The sequence below is a fragment of the Zootoca vivipara genome, chromosome 15 (assembly GCF_965207765.1).
Source record: "Zootoca vivipara chromosome 15, rZooViv2.hap1.1, whole genome shotgun sequence".
Classification (NCBI taxonomy): domain Eukaryota; kingdom Metazoa; phylum Chordata; class Lepidosauria; order Squamata; family Lacertidae; genus Zootoca; species Zootoca vivipara.
In genome coordinates, this window is record NC_142598.1 from 721,187 (window position 1) to 742,700 (window position 21,514).

At 54.6% G+C, this 21,514-nt stretch overlaps 1 protein-coding gene across 1 annotated transcript in view; it reads right to left on the reverse strand.

Annotated features, from left to right (window-relative positions):
• Positions 1-586: 586 nt before the first annotated feature.
• The window catches only part of USP11 (ubiquitin specific peptidase 11), a 34,819-nt gene continuing 13,891 nt past the window's right edge, over positions 587-21,514 (reverse strand). The window contains exons 9-21 of the mRNA XM_035097512.3: positions 21,200-21,358; positions 20,007-20,231; positions 19,445-19,528; positions 19,176-19,270; positions 12,185-12,391; positions 10,246-10,346; positions 9,830-10,141; positions 8,839-8,909; positions 8,496-8,608; positions 7,551-7,700; positions 6,171-6,286; positions 2,887-2,975; positions 587-2,004 (exon numbers count right to left, since the gene is read on the reverse strand). Of these exons, the coding sequence (XP_034953403.3) occupies positions 1,831-2,004; positions 2,887-2,975; positions 6,171-6,286; positions 7,551-7,700; positions 8,496-8,608; positions 8,839-8,909; positions 9,830-10,141; positions 10,246-10,346; positions 12,185-12,391; positions 19,176-19,270; positions 19,445-19,528; positions 20,007-20,231; positions 21,200-21,358 (1,896 nt within the window). The 3' untranslated portion in view covers positions 587-1,830. The remainder of the gene's footprint in view (positions 2,005-2,886; positions 2,976-6,170; positions 6,287-7,550; positions 7,701-8,495; positions 8,609-8,838; positions 8,910-9,829; positions 10,142-10,245; positions 10,347-12,184; positions 12,392-19,175; positions 19,271-19,444; positions 19,529-20,006; positions 20,232-21,199; positions 21,359-21,514) is intronic.

A 21,514-nucleotide genomic window follows, 5' to 3' on the forward strand; every position in this document is an offset into this window, starting at 1 on the left:
ACTTCTAAGCTATCCAGCATCAGAGCATGGAGCAGCTTGAAGGCTACCAGGGAAGCATGCCCCTCCCTGCTGCTGCTGCTGCCCAGATTTGAATTCATTGGTGTGGCCTCTTGCTACCAGACATTGGTTTTCCTTACCCATCCCTCTGCAGAGCAGACGGCAAAAACAGCACAAGGAAGCTCAAGTCTATTAGGCTCCCACTCTCCTATGGCTTGCTCCAGTGGCCAGGAACATTTGCAACCCAAGTCCCCACGAGTGGCACCATGTTCCAGCAGAGAGCCTCGAATTCTCTATTCCCACACGTGGGCATAACTGTGATGGGACATGCAGTGGCAGCTTGAGGCTGGAGATGCCAGTGCCTCAGGAGCGCTGGACTGAGTCAAAGCACTACCACAACTGCATCACAATCTGAAGCAGAGCAGAAGTCGCCAACACGGTGCCCTCCAGATGTTGCTGGGATTACAAAGTCCTATAAGGCCATGGGGGGTGTTGGGGGGCATCCAGTTGGCTTGTCCCGTTCGTGGAAGAGTCCGGGATCCAAAGAGAGGAATGAAGTGCTCAGGAGGGAAAAAGAGGCCACATGCCATTTGAAAGAAGTTACTTTATGTACAAGTTTTGCCACATGCCAAAAATATTTTCTTCTGGAAAAAACACCTTCAAAAGAAAAGAAAGAAGCCCCCAGAGTCAAGTGAAGGAATATTCTTCCCAACTCCTTAAGAAAATACCCAATGTGCTTCTGCAGGCCAGCCCTGCCCCCTGGGTGTCCTGTCCCTGCCCTCCCTAAACATTGCAGGCAGAAACCTATTTACAAGCCAGTGCAATCCCTGAGCCTGGAAGCAGCAGCCGTGGCACCAGAGACACTCAGTGGCAGAGGGGAGAGAACTTCCATGCAGAGAAGAAGGGGGCATTCAGTGCTGGGGGGGGGGGGCGGAGACACTCCTCCTCGGCTGGGGGGGGGTATGTGGTGGTAGCAGCAGCAGCTGTGACACGGTGCAGGCCCCCACCCCCTCCGTGGCCTTGCCACAGGCTTTGCTGCTAGACTCTGAAGCGGCACCTCAGCCCAGCAGCTCAACCACCACCCCTGTGGCTAGAGAGGGGCTCTGGAAGCAGCCGGCTGCCAGAAGGAGGTCCATGGCTTTGAGAGGGAGATGGCGGTGGGGCAATGGCTGGAATTATTGCTCTCGTTGAGGGGAAGAGGAGGCACTTGGGAGGCGAGGGGGGAGAAAACAAGGGTCTGTTTATCCAACCAGTGACCAATGGGAGGGGGTTTTTGGGGTGGGGGAAGTGTCCCAACCGGCTGCAGAACCACAGCAGGGTTTGAATACCTTTGCAAAGTCCTGCATGGCTGTCTAGAGCAGAGGCCCTAAAACCAGGAGCAGCAGAATAAGGGCAACTCCCCCTGATGCTAGAGAGTAAAAGGGGAGGGGCAGCACCCACGAGGGATCACACGAATAATGCACGCATCCCCTCCCCCATGTGAGATGGAAAAGAGGGACACTTCACCCCCTCCCCCTTCACCTTATAAAAATTGCTGGTGCAAGACAATGGCCCTGTCAAGGGGGCAGGACACACACACACACACACACACACACACACACACACAAACCCCAAAACGCGCCCTTCAGAGCAGGGGAACTATGTGCAAAGCAAAGGGCCCTGCGCTTTGGGGCACAGCAGAGGGGACCCCTCCCCCCTCTTCCATAGCTTGAGTAAAGAGCTGCTGCCCTTGGAGAGAATCCACTGCTAGCTTCAGTATGAGGAAGGGAAGAGGCAGGGCATGCAGCCCCCCCTCCCCTGCTGCAAATGGAGGAGGGAGGGAGGGGGTCAAGGTCAGTCCACATCCATAAAGTCCCTACTGGCTTGCTCTCTGGGGTGGGGCTCGCAGCAGGACCCGCCGCCACCGTCCTGGTCTCTGGCACCTGCGGCACTCGTGGGCGCAGCAAGGAGGAGAGGGGGCCGGATTTTGTCCTGGCGCTGGTAGAAGAGCACATAGGCAGCTTTGGACTGTTGGGGGAGAAAAGAAGCATAAGAGGCAATAGGTGAGGGCAAGAGAGACGCTTAGGAGCCTGAGATGCAGATCAGGGGATAAGGGAGTCACAGGGGGAGTTCAAGTCGCATAGGAATTGGGGGGGGGGAGAGAGACAGGAGACATGCAAAAGTCCAAAGGTCCACACCATTGAGTTAAAATGTCCTGCGCATCAAAGCAACTTGCACGACAGGAAACTCAGTTCACAAAGGAGCAATGGGGCAGAGTAGATCACATAACCAAGAAGTTGTGTTGGGGTTGTGTTTGAGTTCTCCTCGCCCCACATCTCCAGGCCATGAAACTGAGTCATTCTCAGAGTTGTGAGGATATTGTTGGGTTGGAGAGGGGAAGGAGATCAGTCAGATCTCAAGATCCATTGGCTGAGGGCTGAATAACTGCTACCCTGAGCTCACTGGAGGAAGGGCAAGGTGCCAACGTGAGAGATTCAAGTTCCCGACCCTCCATTCTTAGTCCATGGAAAGACCAAGGAAGCAGACAGACCACAGTGCCAAGGCCTCCTTCCTGCCCCCACTGCACCCCCTCAACTTGTTCAGGATAACACCAGGGGGCTTCTAAAACAGGAAAAAGGGATAAGTACTGTATCAGTCTGCTTGAGAAGAGACTGGAGGACAACCAAGTTCTGCTTCTTCCTTGCAAATGAAAAGCACAGTCTGCTTAGCCTTAGAGACATGCCTTGCTGAGATGCGATGGAGGTGTTTTTGTAAAGAGATGCACAGGCCATCGAGAGAGAGATTTTGCCACCCTGCTAGCCAAGAGGGTGGGGTGGCATTGCCATCCAAGACACCTGCCAGCAAGTGCCAAGAAGCTGAGCCCATCCAGGGCTGCCCTGCCTGACTCACCTCAATCTGGACCTTGGAAACGGCGGAGACACTGCTGTCATCAAAGTAGAACCATGTTCCGCTGTCTTTGTTCCGGGCAAAAGTCGTGTCTAGAGGGCACAAAGACCAGTCAGGCTCACCAAAGTGCTGCTTTGCCTTCTGACACCCATTGTGCCCCTGTCTGATGCTTCACAATCACATCACCTGTCAGCCACTACCTAAGCACTTGGGTCCTCCCTTTGTGGAACCTTCCTCTCATTTGAAGAGAAAAAAATCGGGCGAGCTGGAGCTTCTGCACAAGCAGCATTTTGCGTGGAGCACCCAGTCCTCTGGGGAGGGAATCTGAGGGGTGGGCTACCTGCATTGCCCCTCTGCTGCATGAATCCTGCAGCTAGCTGAGGCATCCATCAACAGGGATGACATTTAAAGCGGAACCAACAGTTGACATTTAAAGCGGAACCAAGCAAGTTCTAAGCTGAAGTAAGGTAAAGGTAAAGGGTCCATTAGGTCCAGTCGTGACCGACTCTGGGGTTGCGCGCTCATCTCGCATTATTGGCCGAGGGAGCCGGCGTATAGCTTCCAGGTCATGTGGCCAGCAAGACAAAGCTGCTTCTGGCAAACCAGAGCAGCACATGGAAACGCCGTTTACCTTCCCGCTGTAGCGGTTCCTATTTATCTACTTGCATTTTGACGTGCTTTCGAACTGCTAGGTTGGCAGGAGCTGGGACCAAGCAACGAGAGCTCACCCCGTCACAGGGATTCGAACCGCCGACCTTCTGACCAGCAAGCCCTAGGCTCAGTGGTTTAACCACAGCGCCACCTGGGTCCCAGATAAGCTGAAGTAGTGTCCACTAATATCTCTGAAACTACAAAAGGGCTGGTGAGGTCTTAGCAGTTGGAGAAGGGATTTTCATTCCGCACTGAGCTTTCCCCCTCCCCTCAGGGATGCCACTTCCTACCCGCCCCACTTTCATCTACCAATATCCAACATTTGTTTGCACTTAACCTTTTCTAATAGCAGCTGTTTACTCCCCATGCAAAATTCTGCAACAATGAATTGTTCATTGTATCTATACAGCATGTCACCAATGCTGGTTTCATTTAGTTGCTTTCACTGACTCCGCAAATGTTATCTGCTCTGTTGGTCTGTACAGTTTTTAATACTGAGTTATATTATTCTACTGTTTGATGTGAACCCCCCACTCCCAGGAGGGGTTCTTTGTAACTAGAGGTATATTACAAGATGGTGATAACAACAATACAGATTTAAATTCAGATTACCATATTTTTCTGTGTTTAAGATGATGTTTTTTGCTAAATTTTATTAGTCAAAAATCAGGGGTCATCTTATACATGGAAAAATATGGTATTTCCTTGATCTTCCTACAGCCGCCAGAGAAATGCTTCCATACATGCCACTCTTTCTCGCATGCGCGCCGGGTCATGCATGGGCTGCGCGGCAAACCACGCAAAGTTAAGGGCAGCAACTGGAGCACTGAGAGGAAAGGGCTTCCAGGGCCTGCTCCACCCCTTTGCTTGGCGTGTGTGCCCTGGAAAAAGAGACCGAGTGCCAACGGCTGCCTAGGGAGACTTCAGGCTCTCCAGCAGTAAAGTACAATGTCCCTTCAGTGCCACCGCTGGGAGAATGGGGGTTGCAGCCAAAAATATCTCAACAGCTTTGAGGGCAATCACCCCCCCTCCACAAAAGCTGAGCAACTTCTTATTTTCTTAATTAAGTTTGGAGTCGTATTATACATGCAAAAATATGGTACTACATGGGGTGGGATTCACCTAATAAGCCCCGGTCAGCAGAAGCCCTGCCCAGGGACTTCCAGAATGGGGCTTTCCTTCCCTCTCCCCTCTCTGAGCTCCCCCTGAAATTGGCTCTGGGTGTGTGTGGAAATTGAGAGAACTCGGCAGAACAGCACATGGGGAGGAGGGGAGGGATCGTTCCACCTGGGAAGCTGAAATGCTTGCGCAGACAGAATTACTGGAAAGCCACCCATTAGATCTCAGATTTACCTATTGTGCATTTTCACTTCGTAGGAAGGATCAATGAACCAAAGACCTACCGTATTTTTCGCTCCATAACACGCACTTTCCCCCCTCAAGAGTAAGGGGAAATCTCTGTGCGTGTTATGGAGCGAATGCCACGGCTCCAGCAGTGGGATCCCTCGGCAGCCGCTGCAGTCGGGAGCTCAGGGAAGCCTCCACTGTCAGAGCCATGGTTCCCGCCCCTCGCTCCTCCCTGCCCCCACCCAGCGCGCTCTTTGCTGGGCGAGGCACAGCAAAGAGAGAGCGAGAGAAGCATCTCTCTTAAACCCCATCAGGCCAGGGGTGTCCGCCGCCACCACCGCTCCTCTCTTGCCGGCTCCGAAATTGTGAACATGCCGAGGCTCGGGCGACTCTTCCAGGCTCGGCGCGTCCACCACTTCAGAGCCAGCGAGTGATAAGTGGCGGCGGTGGAACGGACATGCACAGCCCCAATGGGCAAGGCACAGTGCCTCTTGCCCAGCAAATAGTGAGCGAGCGAGGGGTCCGGGCAACCGCCGCTTGCCTATCATAGTTGGAGAGGCGCTGCGCTTGCTCCTATGAGAGGCAGGCAGCGGCGGCAAGAAACGGCAGCTTTTTGGGCCACCACCGCTGCCCGCTCGCCTTCCTTGACAGCGGGCAGGGAGGAGAGCTCCCTCCTCCCTGCCCGCTGTCAAGGAGGCCGCCGAGAACCAGTTTCCCGCAGCTACCAAGGCTGCCCGTGCCAGAGCCAGCAGCAGCATCAGCGCTCCCTCCGGGCCTCTGATGCTGCCGCCGGCTCTCCTAAGAGTGGGGGGCAGCCGCGGTTGCCCCTACCAGAGCCGGCAGCAGCATCCCCTGCCTCCTCCACCAGCGAAAGCGGAGAAGAAGAAAGGGGAAGCCTGACAGCATCGCTATGGGGCTTCCCCTTTCTCCCCCCCCCCCTTTCGTCGGTGTCGGCAGGGATGGGGGAGGCAGGAGAAGCCCGGTAGCATCACTACCGGACTTCCCCTGCCTCCTCAGACACCAGCGAAAGCTACCGGACTTCCCCTGCCTCCTTCGCTCTCCCTCCAGCACCCCCCTCCCAGTCTAAATTTTAGAGGAGGAAAACCAGAAAAATTTGGGTTTTCCTCCTCTAAAAACTAAGCGCGTGTTATGGAGCGAAAAATACGGTAAGTCTTCGGCTGCCCAACAAAGCTGGTTCTAATTTTGCTGTTAACCATTTCCTCCTCCCCACCTTGCATCCATTCCTTTCAACCCAAAAGGAATACATACAGCCCCCAAATGATACATACAGTGCCCGTCTCGGAGACCCCCGTAGTGGTTTGACACGGCGATGAGATCATATTTGTACAGTGTGGGGTCCTTGTCTTTCTGTGGCTTGAGGATAAAGTCTGAGAAATCGAGATCCCTACAGGATAGAGATCATAATGCTGCTGTTTTCTAGGGCCAGAGGGGGATCCCCTCAGCAACATCCTCCACATAGTTTTGGGGGGAAACCAGCATTTGCATCATAAATCACCCCCCCCCCAAGGCATATTCCTAATCTCATGCTAACTTCTGGTTAAGAACACCTTGAAACACGAACACCCAATCAGTGATTCTTTCCGCCACCCTGTAAGGCCCGTTACTTCCTGCCAACAGCTGAGGCCAGTCTTGTGAATCAGCCCATAGAAAATTACTAGCTTTCAGTTGTTTTTACTAGACTGCTAAGAGGGAGAAGAAAAGGCTAAGGAGTAAATCCCACAAAAATCTTGAGTGGAGTCCTGAAGATGGCCAAGTGGCACCTTGAATGCCTCCTTCCGGCAATTCCTGCAGCCAGGCTAGTGACAAATGTATTGCTCTGCTTCAGTGAGGCCGAAAGGGGGCAGGTCTTGTCTCTGGGCAGCTCAGAGAGGTCACTTTGGTGTTGCTAACACAGTGGTTTGACTGCCCACTCCATTGTCTCTTGAGACAGACAGATGCCAAACAAGTGACTTCTAACCTCTGTTTCCCAGCAGGTTGTGGTGGGAGGGAAACCCTTTGCTTTGCAAAGCAGGAAAATGCAGATGACTAACCTCTTAGCAGGCTAGTAAAAACAAATGTCTTCTACCAATTAGGTTGGTGTAGGAGGAATGCTTAAGACATGCTAATGATAAATGCCACAAAGCAACAAATCCCAGGCTGGCTCGGGCTCTCAAGCCACCACACAATTCTTGAATGCACTCTGTATGCCCTTAAGTCAGACATGGGGGGGACCCCTTGTTGGACTCTTGACTCTCATCATCTCAATCTTTGGGCCCCCCTGACTTGGGCTGATGAGTGTTGAGAGCCCACAGTGCCTGGAGGGCCCCAAGTTCCCCAGTCCTGCATTAAAGCCATTTTTTTAAAAAGCAAATGTGCTCCATTTTATCAGGTCTCTTCAGAACTGGGGAAGTGCTCTCTGCAAGCTGCATAAGCCAGCACCTGTGGGAAGTCAACATGCCTTCTGAAAAACTTTTATTGATACTGGGTTCGAAAGGAGGAGGTAACTCTTTGGCCCGTGGAATCCTGAGAATTTAACAAGCATGCCTGTTCCCTCTGAAAGATTTCTCCCCAGTGGAATGATTTCAGAAGCTTGAGCCACCCCAAATACGCTGCCCCATGTCTCTTCTCCTTCCTAGAAATTGTCTAATGATTTGGACCAAGTGGCTTACTGGACAGGGAACTCCACCAGGGTGTCGAGTTTCTCCCTGGAGAACTTGGTGTAGGAAAAGCGCTTGAGGTGAATGATCAGGATCTCTGGCAGCGACCACAAGTCCAGCTTCTTGGTGGCCAACTGGTGCTTCTTGCAGGTGGGACAGTACCTGCACGAGAGGAGCTGGGGGTGAGCACAGCACTCAGAACAGCAGAAAAGCCACAGGTGTTTGCATGAGGACTAGCAGGCAACCCATCTTAGGACACAAAGGAGGAATCCTGAGATAGGTATCTGGGTTGGGGGTGGGAGAACAAAAGGGGAAATGATTTGGTCAGGGCACCCAAAATCCTGCAACACACACCAATCCTGAAAACTGAAAAATGCCTAGCCAAACACTAGGTGAAAAAGAGGGTCATCAGGAGGATCTGCAAAGAGGCTGGCATATTGACCCACTAGCCCCATGGTTCATCATCCCTTTGAAGTGAGAAGTCTGGAAGTCTGGTGTCATCCGTCCGCTGTGATGGACCAGAAGACTGCCATTGATGCCCGCTGCACATGAAGGCATGTTGCCCATGATGAAACCTATGCCCCTCCTGTGTGCGCGGAGGGGTGGGGGTTGTCCCCCCACCTTACATAACAAAAGTGCATGGGATCACATCGCACGGGGGGGGGGAACTCCCTCCTTCTCTGGCTCTCCAGTCAGGCTAGGCAAGAAGGTTCCAGCTGTAAGGCCCCTTGGCTGCCTCTACCAGGCCAGAGTTGAATGGGGCCATCTGCACAGCAAGCAATACCAGGCCGAACAGTTTGAGCCACAAGATAATCCAAGGCGGTGCACCTGTGCCAACCCACGACTGGATGGTCAGAGCCAGCTGCCTCCAGGATTCGACTCTGCTCTACCGGCAGCTCCTTCCCTTCCTTTGTGCCTCTGGAAGCAAGAGCTCCACCCGACCACCAAGGCTCTCACCAGGGATTCTCCTCCTCCAGCGTCTCCACGGTGGTGAAGAGTTCGAGGCACTCCTGCAGCTTCACTGGATTCTTCCTTGGCGTGACGTCCATGCACTCGTGCTTGATGTAGCCCTGGCAGTGCACACAGTGGGGGGGGGGGAGGTGAGCGGCAGCGGGGGGGGGCACCCATCACCCTCCAGGTTTTTGCCTGTTGTCCCTGACCATGAGAGCCAGGCTGGCAGGAACTGGGAGTCCAGAAGCCTCTGGAGGTCTGCCAGGTCCCTGTGGCTGAGCTTGAGGAGAGGAGGGCAAGGGATAGAGAAAGGAGGAGGATTAGGGGCAGAAAAATGCCTCGCCCTCACCTCCGCCTCCGCCTCATCGTAGTAGCGTTTCCTCATGTTGGAGTCCCAGTCCATCGCAATGTACGGTTGGGCTGTGCCAAGGGGAGAAACTGTGGTTAAAGTGGCAGGAACCCTGAGCATCTCTCAAGGCAGTGCAGGGGGAAGTCATTTATGAAACCCCAGGCCAGAAGGACCCTGAACAGGACTAATCCTGCTGCTCTCCAGTCACCACTGCCACACCCAGTACAGTCCCATACAGAAGTAGCCAGAGGGCATTGCATCAGAAGGAAAGGGGCCAAACAATGAGGAATTTTGCTGCTGGGGCAGGAAAGGGTTTCCAGCCAAAGTGCCAACTTCCCTTCCAGGTAATCTTTCGTAGGGCACACGTCACTGGTGGCTGCAATTACTCCAGCAATGCAGCCATTAAGATCCTACAAGAAGCCTTGACACTCACTGACCTGAGGGCGGAAAGGTGAGAACAGGCTCACTTCTTAGGGCTGTATCCTTAAGAGCCCTGAGAGATCAGGCCAAGGCCCCACCTAGTCTGGCATCCTGTTCTCACGGGAGCGACCAGATGCCTGTGGGGAGACCCCAGGCAGGACCTAAGGGGAGCAGCACTCTCCCCTCCTGCAATTTTCAGCAACTGATATGACCACCAAAATGAGTGGACCTAAGCGAGTCGTGTTCATTAGCGTCAAGGGGTCCACTCTGCTTATGACTGACCCAGGACACAACCCTTAATCAACATTCCAGTGGATGAGTGTTTGCATATTTGAGCTGGAGGCCGTTAAACAAAAAAGGTGAGCCTGAGAATTTCAGAGAAGGCAGCTGGAGCAGCCCATGGACATGTGTGCAGCCAGGCTGGGAGAAAGGCTCAGAAGAGAGCCTCCCCACCCCCACCCCCCACCCCCCGCTGCCATGTTGCTGCGACAACCGCAAGGGAATCCCAGAAACTTTCCCGCCCCCCAATATTGGGAGCTTGCATGGACCAGGAGCCAGAGGGAAGACTCACAGTTGAAGGAGACGGTGCTGCCCTCGTCCTGGGCAGCCATCCGGTCGCTGGTCCCGTTGGAATTGACGGCCTGGAGGGTGAAGAGCAGCTTGCGCCGCTTCTGGCAGCATTTGCGTTTGGCCTGGTTGGCCGTCGGGGGGCTGGGACTGGAAGAGGGTGTCTGCTGAGGAGCTGGGCTGGGGCTGGGCCTCCCCTCCACGCCAGCTGCTTCCTCCCCCACAGAGGCGTCCGAGGGGTTTTCCTCCGCCTCCGAGCTGGGCTCCTGGCTCGTGGAGCCTTCTGCCGTCGTCTCTTCCTCATCGTCGTCCTCCCCTGTTGTGCATTTGGAGAGGAAAGGACAGGCAGCAGCCAAATAAAAAACCTGGTCAGCCACCCGCCCCCCCCATCAACACTCTGCCCTCGCGCCAACCCCTCACCTTCGCTCAGCCCATTGGGCCTCTTGTTGTAGAGGTCCTCCTCCTCATCGTCCTCACTCGGATCGTCCTCTTCCTCAGAGTCTGGTCGTGTCACATAGCGGCTGCCAAAATTGGAGGGTAGGGAGAGAAGCAAGTCACACCCTTGGGCACTAGGGGGCAGCACCGTCAATGGCATGCTCCACAGCTCCCCCCTGTGGCAGCACTGTGCAATGAAAGGTGCCGCTGGATGAGGAATCGAGTGAAGATAGCAAGAGACATGCTTGTCAACTGGGAGAGGCACAGGGCTGGAGGGAGAGCAGGGGCAAAGCTACCTTGCAGAAAAATAACATTAAAAGAAGATTCCGTAAAGTTTGCTTCAGGCATGTACCAAGGTTTATTAGGTTTATTAGACAGCAGAGCGTTTGAACATGAATGGGCCACATCTCAAGTGCCCCAGATCATGCAAGGACCACTTCTCGCTTTTTGATAATAGGAATATCCCTCTGAGCCCCTGGAGACCAACAGGGTGCAGCTATGGTGCCCTGCACTGCCAAGGCTGCTGTGGGGAGAGGGCAGGCCAGTCCAGGAGGCCAATCCAACACACCTGCCAGCCCCAGGGCAGTTCTTCCATCTGCCATAACTGCAAACACAGCTCCCTGTGAAGGTTTCTCTCCCCTGCAAGCCGTAGACAACTAGAGTCAGATGGCTGCCCCACTGGCCTCCCTGCTTTTCAAGCGCCTGAATGGGCAGTTCAAACTCAAACTGGAGCAAACAACCCAGCTGGACTTTTGTATCTCCTCACACACAAGAAGAGAACCTGGATTGCTGAACCCAAATCAGGTTTTAGGGGCATGCAGGAGTGTCGCCAGATTCAAACCCTGGCATCTCCAGGTAGGGCTGGGAAAAGAGCACTGCCTGAACCCCTGGAGAGCTGCTGCCAGCCAGTGTTGACAATACCGAGCTAGACAGACCAATGGTCTGGGCTGAGGGTAAGGCAGTTCCTTTGTTTCTACTGAATTATGTGATGCAAAGTGCAGCTGAAGCTGTTCAGGAAGTGCCCTGCCTAAGACGTGGATCTTGAGGGATGTAAAGCAAAAAATGGGGTGGGGTAGGAGGAAGCACAGCATAGGGGGAGGCAGAGGCTGCTTCAGACATGGAAAAGTACCAAAAAGGGAGCAGACCCCAGCAAGGAATTCCTAGGAAACTGTACAGCCCCAAGGGGAAAGGAAAGAAGATTCCCATCCCACAAACCTTTGGGATAAAAGAGGAGCCATTTACTTGCAGGGGGGGGGCAATGGGGGATTGAGGTTCAAATGCATCCTCAGCCTTGGATGCTTGCTGTGTGATCTTGTCTGTGAAAGTCACCCAGGGCTGGTTGACCCATGCACAGAGACATCATTTTGAGGCCTACCATCAAGCATGAACGAGGCCACCAGAACCAAGGGCTCCATGTCCCCTCCAAGGTTTATAAAACAAGAGACTGTTCAGACACACAAGCTGCTGGCCCTACGATATGGAGTAAAATCAAGAGATGGACATTGAACCACCTGGATCTCACCTTCTGGCCTCCAACTGGAAAGTTGGGACCCAGGAGTGGGCAGCAGCCTGACCACAGGTGAGCCGCACCAGGACCAGCTTCATACAAAATGCAACAGGAACCTTCCCAAGGTCCCCAAATACATATGTTTGGGCTAAGGGTGGGTCTCAGGTCTAGACCAAAGTTGAAGACTACTGGCCTAACTGAGGCAAAAAGGAAAACAAAGGCAAAAATAACCTACCCGTGGGGCAAAACTCTAAGTCTCCCCACTGCCTTTGGGCTGCAGGCACATCCTACAAGACAGGCCCAGGCAAGGCACTTCTGTCCCCTCTGCTCCCACCCTCTTCAAAGCAAGGTAGGCAAAAGCAGGAAGGGCACTCGGTCTGGGGGGGGGGGGAGCTAAGGCTGCTGCCAGGAACTCACGAGAGCCGGTGCAGCAAGAGCTGATAGAGCGAGTCCCAGGAGAGCTGGTCTCGTGGCACAGACACCAGGAGCGGGTGGCCAAAGAGCACCACCCCGTAGTAGGTGTTGCTGTAGTCGCGGCCCTGGGTGCGCTCTCGGAGGTACACAGGGAGCACAACTGCATCTGCCGTGGCCGGATCCTCCAGTGTGGAGACCGACACCTCGTATCTGGAGGGAGAAGGAGACAGAGAAAGATCCAGAGGGGGCGGGAAACAAGCAATGCCCCCCTTGCCCTCCCCCAAAAGATGAGACATGCATATTACCAGGAGGTTGGAGTCATGCTTGGAGTGTGGTGGCACCTGGAATCCCCCCCTGGAAGACATATTAGACAGGTGCCACCTCCCTTGTCTTTTTGGCACCCACCAAGGGTTTCAACAAGTGTTTTAGATATATGGAACTATTTTTCTTTCTACACTTTCCTTGTTTTATGTTTGTAACTGTTCTTTGTTTTATTTTACAGTGGTATATTTCATGGTTCTAACACACCTTGGGGCCTTGAAGTAAAGGGTGGGTAAGAAATCTACCGGTAATCAATAAGCAGAGGGCAGGCCCTGTCAGGCCTCCAGATACATTTCAGCAGCAGGCAGAAAGAATAATAGAATTGCAGAGTTGGAAAGGACCCCAAGGGCACCTTGTCCAACCCCCTGAAATGCAGCATTCTGTAGCTAGCCATAGCCAAGGAGCCAAAGATCCACTTCTGTCCCTGCCCAGATATGCTATTTCCAGGGCCAGTTTCAATTATCTCACTAACTCCTAGATCCCTTCCAGAAGGCGCTCTTTATACACATGAGCCCATTTCTCCAGCTCTGGCCAACATCAGGTTCCAGGGAGCTACTGCAAAGATGCCCCCCTCCTCAAAGAGAGCTCCTCCCTGCTGGTCTTCAGGTGCAGCCAAGACACACCCATTCTCGCAGATTCAGGTAGGTAGCCGTGTTGGTCTGACGCAGTAAAAAAAAAGAAAAAAAGTCCAGTGGCACCTTAGAGACCAACTGTGAGGGACAGGGGATATCGCGAAGTCCCTACCCTCCTGAGTTCAAGCCCATCCCCGAGCACAGGGGAAAGCAGAGAGAGTTCCGATTCCAATGGGGAAGCAGGAAGTCGTGTCCGAGGCTCAGGCAAGGTAGAGGAGCCAGGGTCCCAGGTGGGACAGGAAGGGGCGAATAAGGGGGGGAGACCCATCCCCCCAACTCCGGAATTACGCAGAAAGAGGAGGGGAAAGAGGATGGGTCTGCCAAAGCTTTTGTGTTGGAGAAAGACGCGCCAAAAGCCATTCGGAGGTTCTGGAACCGACTGACCACATCACTCCGTGTAAATAGCAATGACTTCAGCACTGTAAATACGCAGCACCAATAAAAGAATAAAATGCAGAGCTGCGTAGCGTCGTTACTCTGAAGTAGCCCACTCCGGCCACTGTGACAGCAACCTCCGAATCCTTTTTTGGGCTACTTTGGAGTTGCCGGGATGAGCGTGTCAGAGGCGGAGAGATGGCGGCAGATCGCGGAGCAAGCCCAGCAAGAACTGCAGCAGCTGTCGCTGCAGGCGCAGGGGGAATTGAAGGCAGCTAAAGAAGAGACTAAGAAGGTCCAGGACGACCGGCTACAACTTGCGGAACAGGTGAGAGCGCTACAGGAAAGAGAGCAGGAATTAAGGGCGGTGGCGGTAGACCTCCAAAACAAGCTGGATGCAGAGAAAAACAAGGCGGGAGGGGCACCCCAAGTCCAAGTGCTGCCAGGAAGGAGAGCCGGGACCCTAGTAAGCAAGTTCAATGGAGACCCGAGGGAATATCAGGGCTTTGAGACTGAGATTGTGTATGCTCTTGAGCTGCACCACGATGAGTTCCCTGATGATGAGCACAGGGTAGCGTTTATTGTGGAGCACCTTACCGGGGCAGCCAGGGAGTGGCTAAGACCGTTAATCGCAACAAAGAATCATTGCATGAAGAATGTCAAACTATTTCTAGAAGGTTTGAAAACGATGTATTCGTCCGATAGTCATATGGACCAGACTAAGGAGGAACTTCATAATTTACGCCAAGGAAATATGACAGTTCGCGCGTATTGGGCGAAATTCACCATGCTGGTGCACAGATTGGGGTGGGAACTGGAGTCACCCCCAATGCAAGCGGCGTTCTACTTGGGGTTGCATGAGGAGGTGAAGGATGAGCTCTCGAGAGGTCCAAAGCCCAGTAATATGGATCAGCTGAGCAAAGCGGCTCTGGCGGTGGGGGTGAGACAGGAATCCCGGTGGAGCGACAAGCAAGCAACGCGCGCAAAGCGGGCTTGGTTCCCACGGTCGCAGGAGAAGCCACTCCCCCAACAACCCTTTCAAGCCACGCCTGGGGCCAGCCAGGACCAGGAACCCATGCAGATTGATAGCGCGCGCGCGGGCTTTTCAAACCCCAGCGGCGCCAAGACGCAAGGAGGGAAGGGGTGGGAATTGCTTTCTCTGCAACTCCCCCCAGCATCTCGTCAGAGACTGCCCACATCGCAGGGAGTGGCAAGGAAAGCCGGGAACGGTTGTGCCCTCCCCCACTGACGCAGCACCACAGCAGGGAAACGGGAAAGCCTGGCTGCAGGAGACAAGGGGCAGCAGCCAGGCACAGTCAGCAAACAACAGCCCCAGCCCACCCACCCGCACAGAGAGGAGCAGAGCCAGCCCACCCCTCCCAGAGCAGGAGTGGTTCTAGAAGTGACGCTCACGCTCCCAAATGGCTATCCCCTGACGGTCCTCGCCCTAATTGACAGTGGGGCGTCAGCGAACTTCTTCTCGAGAAACTTTGCAGAAGAGCACCAGATCCAGCTTCTGCAGCTGGATTTTCCTCTGCACGTGGCGACCATTGACGGCAGAGAGCTGCTGGGAGGGGCCATCACTCATCAAACCCCCCCCCATGAAAATGACGGTGGGAAGGCACTCAGAGACACTGGCATTCAACGTCACCACCATCTCAGACCCCCCCATCGTCTTGGGCATGAGCTGGCTGGCGCGCCACGACCCCTCCATCAGTTGGCACCAGAGATGCATCACTTTTGGATCGGACTTTTGCCTGGAACATTGCATGCAGCACCAACCAGGGGAGGGGCCTCCGATAGCCACGGTGGCCACCATGCACGTCAAAGGGGGTGAGGCGATACCCAAGCCGTACTGGGACCTGCAGGAGGTCTTCAGCGAAGCCGAGTCCGACCACCTACCCCCACACATGCCTTTTGACTGCCAGATCAACCTGGTGCCAGGGGCAACTATACCCCCAGCCAAGCTGTACGCCATGTCAGACCAGGAACTGGAGGATCTGCGCGCTTTCATCGACAAGAACCTCAAGCGGGGGTTCATCAGAGAAAGCAAGGCAGCAGGGGGCAGCCCAGTCTTCTGGGTGGACAAGAAAGACACGCAACAGCGCCGTCTTGTGGTGGATTTTAGACGGCTGAATTCAGTGACAGAGCCAGTGGCTTTCCCCATGCCCAGAGTGGACGATCTGTTGACAGCAGCGCGCAGGGGCAAGATCTTCACCAAGCTAGACCTGAGGGGGGCGTACAACTTAATCAGGATCCGGGAAGGCGATGAATGGAAAACCACGATGTTCACGCCTCTGGGCTCTTTTGAATATCTGGTGATGCCCTTCGGGTTGCAAGGGGGCTCAGCATGCTTCCAGGCCTTCATGCACCACGTCCTGGGGTCCCTCCTCTTCAGGAAATGCTTGGTCTTCCTGGATGACATCCTTATCTATTCCGATGACCCAGTGCAGCATGTGAAAGATGTCAGGGAGGTGTTGCAGCGCCTGAAGGAGAACCACCTGTATGTGAAGCTGGAGAAGTGCAAGTTTCACACCAAGGAGGTGGACTTCCTGGGCTACAAGCTGTCAGACAAGGGGCTGGCGATGGACAAGGACAAGGTGCAGGCCATCCTGGACTGGCACAGCCCCAGGACGCGCAAAGATGCCCAACGCCTACTAGGCTTCGCCAACTTCTACAGGAAGTTCATCAAGAACTTCTCTCGCGTTACGGCTCCCATCACTGACTGCCTGAGAGGCAAGCAGAAGTTCAGGTGGACACCAGAGGCGCAAGCAGCGTTCGAAAGCCTCAAGAGGGTGTTCGCCTCAGACCAGAACCTGTTCCACGTGGTTCAGGACGCGCCCCTACGCGTGGAGACAGATGCTTCTGATAAAGCTGTGGGCGCCATTTTGTTGCAACTGGACGCCAACAGAGAGTGGAGACCCTGTGCCTTCTTCTCCAGGAAGTTGACCCAGCCAGAGCGAAACTACACGGTGTTTGATCGGGAACTTCTTGCGATCCACGCTGCGTTCCAGCACTGGAGACACTTCCTGGTGGGCGCCAAGCACCCCATCCAGGTGTGCACAGACCACAAGAACCTGGAGTTCTGGAGAACTGCCAGGGTGCTCAACCAGCGGCAGATACGGTGGGCAGAGTTCTTCTCGAACTTCAACTTCTCCATACACTACATCCCGGGAGAGCAGAATGTCAGGGCGGATGCCCTCTCCCGCAAGCCAGAGTACATGGAGGAGGAGGCGCCACCGGCACCCAGACACATTTTCCCCCCGTCAGCATGGTCCTGCGGAGCAGCAGTGGTGAGCGAGGCGGAACTCACAGCACTGACGGCAGCGGATGAATTTGCCAACCGCATCTTCAGAGAACTGAGAGGGGGGGGAGCAGGCAAAAGACTTTGCAGAACGCAGGGGGCTGCTTTTCTACAAGGGTGCACTGTACCTGCCCACCACCCAGCTTAGACGTACGGTCCTCAAGCAGATGCACGACAACCCAACGGCGGGTCATTTTGGGAGGGACAAAACCGCTCACCTAGTCATGAGACACTTCTGGTGGCCAGGGGTGCGGGAAGATGTTAGAGACTATGTACGGGGCTGTGACACCTGCCAGCGGGCAAAGGTGGTCAGAGCAGCGCCACCGGGATTGCTGGAGCCCTTAGCCACGCCACACAGGCCGTGGGAAGTGGTGTCGATGGACTTCATCACAGATCTGCCTTCTTCCAGGGGCAAGACCGCAGTGTTGGTGGTGGTGGACCTCATGTCCAAAATGTGCCACTTTATACCGTGTGCCAGGGCGGTCTCTGCAGAGGAGACAGCCAAACTGTTTGTGGATCATGTATTCAGACTGCATGGATTACCTTTAAGGGTTATTTCGGATCGTGGCCGCCAATTTGTTTCCAGGTTCTGGCGGCGGCTAATGAACCTCCTGCAGGTGGAGGTCAGCTTGTCGACGGCTAGACACCCGCAGACCAATGGACAGGCGGAGAGGGTCAACGCCATTCTGCAGCAGTACCTGAGATGCTACGTCAGCCAGCGGCAAACGGACTGGGTGGATCGCCTGCCACTGGCAGAATTTGCCTACAACAATGCGGTGCACGTCTCCACAGGGGTGTCGCCCTTTAAGGCCAATTACGGGCGCGACCTCAGATCTTTCCCAGAGAGGGAGGGGGAGGAGGAGGAGGAGGGCCCACAGGCTGAGGATTGGGCAGAGGAACTGGAGACGGTGCACCAGCAGCTTAGAGAACACTTGGAGAGAGCCAAGGAAGCGTACAAGAAGGGGGCAGATCGCCACAGGCGACCGGGGGAGGTCATTAGGGTGGGGGACAAAGTTTGGTTGTCCTCGGAGGGCCTTCCCATCAGAGGGAGGTGCAAAAAGCTGGCGCCCAGAAGGTTGGGCCCCTTCACGGTCACGCAACAGGTCAACCCGGTGGCATACAGGCTGGCACTGCCGGAGGACATGAGGGTGCACCCAGTGTTTCATAGATCGCTGCTGTCGCCGTACAGGGAAAGCAGCAGGCTCCGAGGCAGCGAACAAACCCCTGAGGGAGGGGGGGAGAGAGAAGGCAGGGAGCAACTCAATGAGGCCACGGCCATCCTGGACTCAAGGAGGGGGGTGGGGGGCCTGGAGTACCTCATGGCATGGGAGGATGCTCCACCGTCCCAGAATGAATGGGTCCCAGCCACTCAGATACAGGAGGAATTCCTGGTAGAAGAATTTCACGCCCTCTTTCCCCATAGACCCAAGCCCTGGCACATGGAAAGGGAGGGGGAGGGGGAGGAAGCACGGGAGAGCAGTTCACCATGGCGCTGGGAAGCGGAGTTTGAGGAACCAGAGGATGAGGTATGGGTGTCACCGAGATCCACCCAGTCAGAGGAAGGAGCAGATTGGCAGAACATTTTTACCCCTACCAGCTCTGACGCCACGGACTTTTTGGGATTCCCGTCCTCCCAGGCGGAAGGGGGGGGCTCGCAGGACTGGGGGGAGGTGTTCACACCAACGGGCTCGGAAAGCACTGAGTTCTTAGGCTTCCAGTCGTCACCGACACCTGGGGGGGACCTGGGGAGGGGTGAAGGAGAGCTTGGGGGGGTGGATGTGAGGGACAGGGGATATCGCGAAGTCCCTCCCCTCCTGAGTTCAAGCCCATCCCCGAGCACAGGGGAAAGCAGAGAGAGTTCCGATTCCAATGGGGAAGCAGGAAGTCGTGTCCGAGGCTCAGGCAAGGTAGAGGAGCCAGGGTCCCAGGTGGGACAGGAAGGGGCGAATAAGGGGGGGAGACCCATCCCCCCAACTCCGGAATTACGCAGAAAGAGGAGGGGAAAGAGGATGGGTCTGCCAAAGCTTTTGTGTTGGAGAAAGACGCGCCAAAAGCCATTCGGAGGTTCTGGAACCGACTGACCACATCACTCCGTGTAAATAGCAATGACTTCAGCACTGTAAATACGCAGCACCAATAAAAGAATAAAATGCAGAGCTGCGTAGCGTCGTTACTCTGAAGTAGCCCACTCCGGCCACTGTGACACCAACTAAGTTTGTTCTGGGTATGAGCTTTTGTGTGCATGCACCCTTCTTCAGATACACATTCTTGCAGACCTAGCATGCCCAGGCACCTTCCTTCTCCAATGGATCTACTCCCACCCTCCTCTGCTGCAGCCCCCCCCCCCTGCTCCTACACTCACATGAAGATGTCATCCCGGTCCAGGATGCAGCTGAGGGATTCTTCCATCTGGTAGATCTTGTAGAAGCGGTGACTGAACACGTCAGCCACCATCATCTGAGAAAGAGAGACACACAGAGTCACCACAGAGGGAAGAAGGAACTCAGGGAACTCTTACTGATTATTTATTTAACTGGATTCAATCAAAATATCTAAGCAGTTTACTTAACATTTGCACTAAAATTAGCGAATAAAACAATTAGATGTTTTTCTCTCTGTCCCCACACTCACCCGCTCAGCAGGCACCCCTGTATGCTTGGAGAGGGTGTGGCAGAGATCTAGCACTTTCCCGGCCTTTGGGACAATCAGTCTGTGCTGTAAAGAAAAGAAAGGGGAAAAGGAAGTTCAATTTATTGTTGAGAGTCTGCCTGGAACAAAGCCAGAAGCCCAAACCGAAGACAAGTTGCCGTGAGGTGGAACCTGTCTCCTTGGGGACCACCTCCTATGGCTCTCCCAAGGCTCCTGTACGTCACACCCTTAAGCTCACTGCCAGACATGAGCAACTCCTGCCACCGCCTCTGTGGTGCACCCTTGTTAAGTGTCCCCAGACAGAAGAGTATCTACAGGAAACTGCTGTGTACCAAATCACACCCTTGGTTCCCTCTAGCTCAGCACTGCCAGCAGCTCTCCAGGGTTGCAAACAGGAGACATTTGAAGCCCCACCTGAAGGTGCTGGGGATGGAACCAGACTCCAGGCAGGCAAGCAAGGCATTGGCTTTCTGGTCCTGAGTGCAAATCCCAGCAACTCAACCCCGCTCTTCTTGCCAGGCACCTTCCCTGTCTAGTTGCTTACCTGTTCGGGTTTCTTACTGGGCTCCATGGACACGAAGAAAACCTCCATCACCCGGTCCTTGCTGATGGGCAGGGGAGCACTGAGGTAGCAGAAGGGGTCAAAGGTCACCGAAACCTTGCCACATTCGGGGCACACCAGTGTCGACTTGAAGAGCCCGTGAAAAATGTCAACAATGATGGAGTGGTTGCGGCGCTTGTGGTTCCGCCATGCTTCCTCCGCTACTTCCTGGGAGGGAGAAGGAAGAGCTGAAGGAAGGGCAGGTCTCTCTGCCCCTGCTGGCTTCCCTCTAGCAAGGGCCAAGGGGTTCCAAATACATACACCCCAAACCCAGGCACAGGCCTAGCTGATGAATCAGTTTCTAGGACGCAAGGCTGGCAGTCGAGACCTCAGAAAAGCCTTTGTCCCACTGCTGCCTTCCAGAGGTTTGGGGCTACAGCTCTGTGCTGGTCAGAGCTGGTGGGACTGCAGGCCAAGCATCCAGGGGGAGGAAGGCTGCCTTAGAAACAGCACTGAGCTGCCTGCAAACCCCCTCAAGGACAGAGCTCTCCTCCCGCTTCCCTCTCGCTAGGCTTGGAAGCCCAAGGGCAAAGCTAACCTCCTCTTTGCCGGCTGTGGAGGCAAAGGTGGGATGTGCCGTCACCTGAGATATTGTACAGCGGTAGAAGGCTCCAGAAATTCATTAACATTATGAACTGAACTGAACATCCGGTGACAGAGTATTTCCTGCATCCCACCTTCTATGGCAGCAGTTGGGGACCTGCAGCCTTCCAGTGACTGTCAGACCCCCAAGTCCCATCAGCCGCTGTCCGTGTGGTCAATGGCTCAGGAATTACTGTCCACCAGAACTCTCAAGGACCACAGGCTCCCCATCCCTGCTCAGGAAGGGGCACTGCCTCAAACGGCCTCCAAATTCCATCACCTGCCAGAGAAAAAGCTTTGGCCAAGTCCGCACCTCTCGGTTTCCCACCGCATGTTACAACCAGGGAGCTAGTGACCTGCTCTGTGAGGCTGCACTGCGGATCAAGGCTACCAAAGACTCAGCACACAAAGAGCATGGAAATCACAATTCAGAAGGTTGTGAGTTTGCCCAGGTTTACTCCCAATGTGCTGCATTCATTTTTAAAAAACGCAAAAGTGGCTGGGCCCCAGAGTTGAAATCCCCCACGCTGCCAGGCCCTGTACACCCTGCTCACCTCGTCTGGCCTCCCTGCTGCATCCTTCAGCTCTATGTACTCTTTCTTCTTGACCCGGTTGAGGTCCTCGTGCAGCCCATCAAGCAGGAAGGAGAGCAGCTCCTGGGAGTCGTGCTGCTGGTAGCCAAGGAACTGGGAGGCAAAATGGCCCACTTTGGTCTGCAGGGAAGAGGAACGCCAAGAGGGTGGCCTTGAGCCCCAAGAAAGATGGCGAGAGAAAGCGCAATGGTGAGGAAAAGGAATCATAGAATCATAGAGTTGGAAGAGATCCCAAGGGCCATCCAGTCCAACCCCCTGCCAAGCAGGAAACACCAT